At 52.2% G+C, this 6,193-nt stretch overlaps 1 protein-coding gene across 1 annotated transcript; it reads left to right on the top strand.

Moving 5' to 3' along the window:
* The first annotated feature begins 3,481 nt into the window (after positions 1 to 3,481).
* Positions 3,482 to 5,393, top strand: LOC142829999 (uncharacterized). The gene is made up of 2 exons (XM_075932753.1): positions 3,482 to 4,432; positions 4,801 to 5,393. Exons 1-2 carry the CDS (start codon positions 3,745 to 3,747, stop codon positions 5,346 to 5,348), a joined length of 1,236 nt encoding a protein of 411 aa, XP_075788868.1. The 5' UTR covers positions 3,482 to 3,744; the 3' UTR covers positions 5,349 to 5,393.
* Positions 5,394 to 6,193: the final 800 nt, after the last annotated feature.

Raw genomic sequence — 6,193 nt, 5'->3', positions numbered from 1 at the left:
GACCCTGAACAGGGCTTAAGGATGGCCAGAAGCAGTGCCGGCAGGGCATCAGAGGAGGACTTAGAGCGTGAAGATGCTGTCTCAGGCTAGCCGAGGGCTGCGCTTAAAGGGTCCCAACCCCCACCCCGGACAGACAGTTCTAAGGGGTGCCCCGCTTGCAAAGCAGTCCTGGCTTGGATTGCCCGGAGTACCCACACTGGGCACATCACACCACTCGGCCATCAGCCCGGCTGCACTTGCCGCAGGCTGCCATCTGGGGAGAGGGGGCAATCGGGGGGCTGCAGGAGAGCTTCCACCCCCAGAAGCCCGCAGAGCCAGCCCAGTCCTCCCCATCGGGGGCTCGTACCCCATTCCTCCCTCACCTCCTTCCACTTACCCTTCCCTAGCCCCCTTCTTATTGATGTACAAAATAAAGATAATGTTTCTTCCAACATTGACTCTGTCTTTATTGAACAAAACTGGGGGAGACTGGGAAAAGGAGGTGGGAGAGGGGAAGAGAAAGGCTGGGAGAGGGGAGGGCAACTAACATGATCAGGGGTTGGGAACAGGTCCCAGATGAAGAGAGGCTACAGCGACTGGGACTGTTCAGCTCAGAAAAGAGGAGATGGAGCAGGGACAGGATAGAGGTCTCTAAAAGCAGGGGTTGGGTGGAGAGGGTACACACAGAAAAGTTCTTCATGAGTTCCCATAAAGAAGGACTAGAGGACACCAAAGGAAAGGAATGGGTAGCAGGCTTCAAACTAGTAATAGAAAGTTGTTCTTGACAAAGCAAAGAGTTAACCTGTGGAACTCCTTGCTGCAGGAGGCTGTGAAGGCTACAACTAGAACAGAGTTTAAAGGGAAGTGAGATCAAGTCATGGAGGTTGGGTCCATGGAGTAGTCTTAGCCAGGGGATAGGAGTGGTGATCCTGCCCAAAGTTTGTGGAAGGCTGGAGAGGGATGGCACGAGACAAATGGCTTGGTCACTGTCTTCGGTCCATCCCCTCCAGGGTCCCTAGGGTTGGCCGCTGTCGGCACACAGGCTACTGGGCTAGATGGACCTTTGGTCTGACCCAGGACGGCCATTGTAAGCTCAGGGCTCAGGGTCGGGGGTCTCAGTGGACCCCCTTGATTTTCATGCACACCTGCTCCTGGGTGGCCAGGCTGGCAGCTCTCCTGCCCTAGACGGCCACTTTCCTTTGCCTAGTGTGGAGATCGGGTGGGTGGCTCTGTGCCGTGCCAGGTGCAGGGTCTGCTGGCTGGGTGCTGGCAGGCTTGCACCTGGCACGGGCACCGTAGCCAGCCCGTGCCCCTTTAAGGGGGCCGGGGCCGGGGCCGGGAGGGGGGCATAGAGTTTCCCTGGTGTTGGCCAGAGTGGCCACCAGGGAAAGCTGGGGAGGGCTAGCCTCCCACTAGTTCGAATTAAGGGGCTACACACCCCTTAATTCAAACTAGTAAGTTCGAACTAGGCTTAATCCTCGTAAAATGAGGTTTTCCTAGTTCGAACTAAGCGCTCCGCTAGTTCGATTTAAATTCGAACTAGCGGAGCGCTAGTGTAGCGCCTATGAATGTTAGTTCGAACTAACATTGTAGTGTCGACATACCCTAGCTTATGGTGCCAAGAGGCACTACTGATGAACAAAACCCTTTAAGATGTGCTTGCAAAATCAGAAACTTACAGTTATTTACCTGTTAGACCCCAGGCAGAAGCAATTTTTGAGAAAGACCTTTAAAACTCTGGATCTATTTGACTCTTGATTAGCCAGGCGATAGCCTGGGAGACTCAATTGTTGTATCAGATAGGCTACGTCTAGACTGCATCCCTCTGCCAACAGAGGGATGCAAATCAAGCTCGTCAAAATTGCTAAGGAAGCATAGTGATAGAAATGTAGCCGTGTTAGTCTGGGGGAGCTGAAGCAAAATGCAGGACACTGTAGCACTTTAAAGACTAACAAGATGGTTTATTAGATGATGAGCTTTCGTGGGCCAGACCCACTTCCTCAGATCAAATAGTGGAAGAAAATTGTCACAACCATATATACCAAAGGATACAATTAAAAAAAATGAACATATATGAAAAGGACAAATCACATTTCAGAACAGGAGGGGGATGCGGGGCGAAGTGTCTGAGATGTTTGTCCAATGTACAAAGCAGACTGACACTTTCGGCACATGATAGCATAAATTGCTATGTACATTGGACAAACATCTCAGACACTTCGCCAAAGGATTAATGCCCACAAAACAGATATCAGACAAGATCACAAAGAAAAAACAGTTTCTTGCCATTTTAACCAGAAAGGACACTCTCTCAATGACTTGACCACCTGCATTCTGCTACAAAGACCTTTTACATATGCACTTGAAAGGGAATCCTCTGAACTGTCATTCATGTTAAAATTCGACACTCTCCGAGAAGGAATGAACAAACACTCAAACTATCTTACCCATTACCAAGATAGCTTCCCCAATTATCACCTCTAATACCATTAGCTCACAGACATCCCACTCTCCCCACCTCTAATATCATCAATTCACAGACACTTACCTTCCTTCCTCCCCCCCCCCCCTGCATTCCCCTCCTGTTCTGAAATGTGATTTGTCCTTTTCATATGTGTTCATTTTTTTTAATTGTATCCTTTGGTATATATGGTTGTGACTATTTTCTTCCACTATTTGATCTGAGGAAGTGGGTCTGGCCCACGAAAGCTCATCATCTAATAAACCATCTTGTTAGTCTTTAAAGTGCTACATTGTCCTGCATTTTGCTAAGATAGCAGGGATTTAAATATCCCATGCTTCATTAGCATAAACATGGCCACCGCTTTTTTCGAAATGGAGCTTTTTGGGAAAAAACGGCAGTCTAGGCACAGATCTATTGAAAATAAACCCTTTTTTGACGGATCCTGTATTCCTCAAAAAATGAGGTTTACAGGATCTGTCGAAAAAGACTTTATTTTCCACTGGTCCACGTCTAGACTGCCATTTTTTTCCCAAAAAGTTTCATTTAAAAAAAAGCAGCAACCTTGTGCATGCTAATGGAGTGAGGGATATTTAAATCCCTGCTTCATTAGCAATTTCAACGTGCCTAATCTACATCTCTCTGTCGACAGAGAGGAATAGTCTAGACACAGCCATAGTGTGCCACGTTAGGAACAACTGGGGAATCAAATGTACAGAATGTTTTTTGTCTGTAGTGTCTCCATTATCTTTATTTAACAATTGCTTATGGATGCACACTAAGCATGGAAAATTGAGAGTAAAATATTCAATATACGATGTGTTTTACGAGGCAAACATACTGCTGTTCTTTATTGCCACATCATAAGGTTAATCACTAGACATATAGGGTTTTATAGTACCAGTCTGATTTCATTAAGAGTTTCTCTGGATTCAGAATATAATTAAGCACAGTGAAGTCACACCAAGGTAAAACTGGGGTAAGTGAGGCTATTTACCTTCAGAACAATCCATAATTCGCTAGAATGTTGCTGCCACTTAGGCCGTGTCCACACTCAGGGGTTCTTTCGAAAAAAGTACCCTTTTTTCGAAAGAACTTCCCCTGCGTCCAGACTCAAGCCGCGTTCTTTCGAAATTAAATCGAAAGAACGCGGCTTTTCTTTCGACGGCGGTAAACCTCGTTTCACGAGGAAGAACGCCTTTTTCGAGGGAGATCCATCGAAAGAACGTGAGTCTGGACGGGGGGAGCCCTTTCTTTCGAAAGATTTGGCCTCCAGGAACAAGCCCTGGTGGACAATCTGGGCCATGGGTTGCAAGTCTGTGGTTCCTGGCTGCAGCCATTCCTTAAAGGGACAGGCGCACCCTCACAGCCACTTGTTGCAGACAAGGAGCCAGAGCACACGGCGACCTTGCTGCAGCATGTCACAGCCCCAAGAGCGTCCTGGCCCTTCCTCCGAGCCTTCTGGGGACCCAGCCAAGGGCTCCAAGCGCCGGGCACCATCCTGGTCCGGCGCAGAGATCAAGAGCCTGCTGGAGCTGTGGGGAGAGGAGGAGGCCTTACAGGCCCTCAAAAGCCGGCGGCGAAATGCCGACATTTATGGCCGCATGGCTGAAGCCCTGGCCCAGAAGGGCCACTACCCCCGCACCCAGGACCAGGTGCGCTCCAAAGTGAAGGAGCTGCGGCAGGGCTACGCCAAAGCCAGGGAGGAGAGCTCCCGGTCTGGGGCAGCCCCCCACTACTGCCCCTACTACCCAGAGCTGGACCAGATCCTGGGTGGCAGTGCAGAAGCACGCACACCACGAAGGTTCGTGCAGTCCGGACTGGCAGACCCGGTGGTGGACGCTCCAGAGCGGGAGCTACAGCACTCTGGAGACGGGGACATGGGCCCAGAGGAGGAGGACACCGAGGAGACGGCAACCCTCACCCTGGAGCCAGTGACCCAGACCTCTGAGGCCTCCCAGGCGTCATCTGGCGCGGGAGAGGAAGCAGCAGGTGAGTACAGTGAGGTTGTGTCACACCCGGGGGGGGGGAGGTAGGTGGGTGGGTGCACAGTGGGTGATGCACAAGGGAAACCTGTCATGCTCAGGCTGATGCCCAGGTCACACACACACACACACACACACACACAGTGTGACCTTCAGAATGTGTGCTTCCCCTGTCTCAAGGGAGAGGGCATGCCCTTTTGGACAGCTGTTGCACACATGACTGATTGTGATAGAAATGTAGCCGTGTCACTCTGATCTGAAGAAGTGGGTCTGGCCCTGGAAAGCTCATCCCCTAATAAACCATCCTGTTAGTATTGTAAGTGCTACAGAGTCCAGTTTATAGGACTGATTGTGTCTTCTTCTTTTCCTCCACAGCCGGACCAGCCGTGGAAGAGGGCCGCAGCACCCCAGCCCCACCTCCATCTCCATCTCCACCTCAGAGACATGGGAGCCGCAGACACAGGCGTGTCTACGCCGACATCCTCCGGCAGCACGTCGAGGCTGTGCAGGAGCAGAATGCCATCCTGCTACGGAGGGCGGAGGCAGAGGAGCGGTGGCGTGATCGGCTCATGAATGAGCTGGTCCTGCAGCGCACGGTGCTGTACGCCACCCTGAGGGAGGTCAGCGGCTTGCCTGCTGCTGTGCCAGGTCCTGCTCCTCCAGCACCCCATGACCCCACCCCACCAAACCCCCCTTCCACAACAGCAGCCCTTTCCCCCCTTGGACCTCCCTCTCCCCCAGCCCCCCCAGCTCCCCAGCCCCTCTCTCCCCCTGGCCCTCCTCTCCCCCAGGCTTCCACGTCCCAAGAGCCCCCCAGCAGCCAGCCAACCGACAGGTACATCACCCGATCCCGTAGCCGGGGAGCACCCCAAACACGAGGCCCAGGCAGGAAAGGGAAATCTGCCAAGCCCCGTTCAACCTGATCCCCTTCCCCCCTCCAGGTTTCCAGTCCCCTTCCCCCCTCCAGGTTTCAATGACCCCCATCACCCCACTTATTAAGCACACACAAAGGGTTAAAGGAACTGTTTGTTTATTGTATATAGTTTGGCAACAACAAAAATGAAAAAAATTTTTGTTCTTTTGCCACATTGTTGGATAATATGTACAAAATTTTAAATAAGTAAAGAGAACATTTTATTTTGAAACACACCCTGGTGTAAGTGATGTGTCCAAACTGGGTCAGGAGATGGGTTGTGGAGGGAAGCTTCTATTGGGGGCCAGGGCCCAGTCCCCAGGCAGAAGCCCCTCAGTGCACTCAGTGGCCTCCACTGGAGAATTGCTCCCGGAGGGCCTCCCGGATGCCAACTGCAGACCGGTGAGCCTGGCGGATGGCAGCTGTCCGGGGCTGGGCAAAGAGCCTCTCCTGGCCATCAGCAGCTCTCCCCCACCCTGGTAGGAAGGCCTCCCCTTTCCTCTCCACGAGGTTATGGAGGACGCAACACGCGGCCACCACCTCGGGGATGTTGGTCTCCCCCATGTCGAGGCGTGTGAGCAAGCACCGGAATCTGCCCTTTAAACGTCCAAACGCACATTCCACCTGGTTGCGAGCCCGGTTAAGGCGAGCATTAAACTGCTCCTTGCTCACATCCAGGTGGCCGGTGTAGGGCTTCATCAGCCACGGCATCAGGGGATAGGCGGCATCGGCCACTATGCACACCGGCATGTGCACATCCCCAACCGCAAACTGGCGATGGGGGAAAAGTGTTCCTGCCTGAAGCCTCCGGTACAGGTACGAGTTTCTGAAGATGCGGGCATCGTGTGCCCGCCC

This window comes from Pelodiscus sinensis, chromosome 6 (genome assembly GCF_049634645.1).
Source record: "Pelodiscus sinensis isolate JC-2024 chromosome 6, ASM4963464v1, whole genome shotgun sequence".
Lineage (NCBI taxonomy): Eukaryota > Metazoa > Chordata > Testudines > Trionychidae > Pelodiscus > Pelodiscus sinensis.
This window is presented reverse-complemented; position numbering and strand designations above follow the sequence as displayed.

Coding starts and splice junctions, on each gene's coding strand:
- LOC142829999 (XM_075932753.1), top strand. CDS start 3,745: ATGGGTTGCAAGTCTGTGGTTCCTGGCTGCAGCCATTCCTTAAAGGGA. Junction 4,433..4,800: donor CGCGGGAGAGGAAGCAGCAG/GTGAGTACAGTG, acceptor TTTCCTCCACAG/CCGGACCAGCCGTGGAAGAG.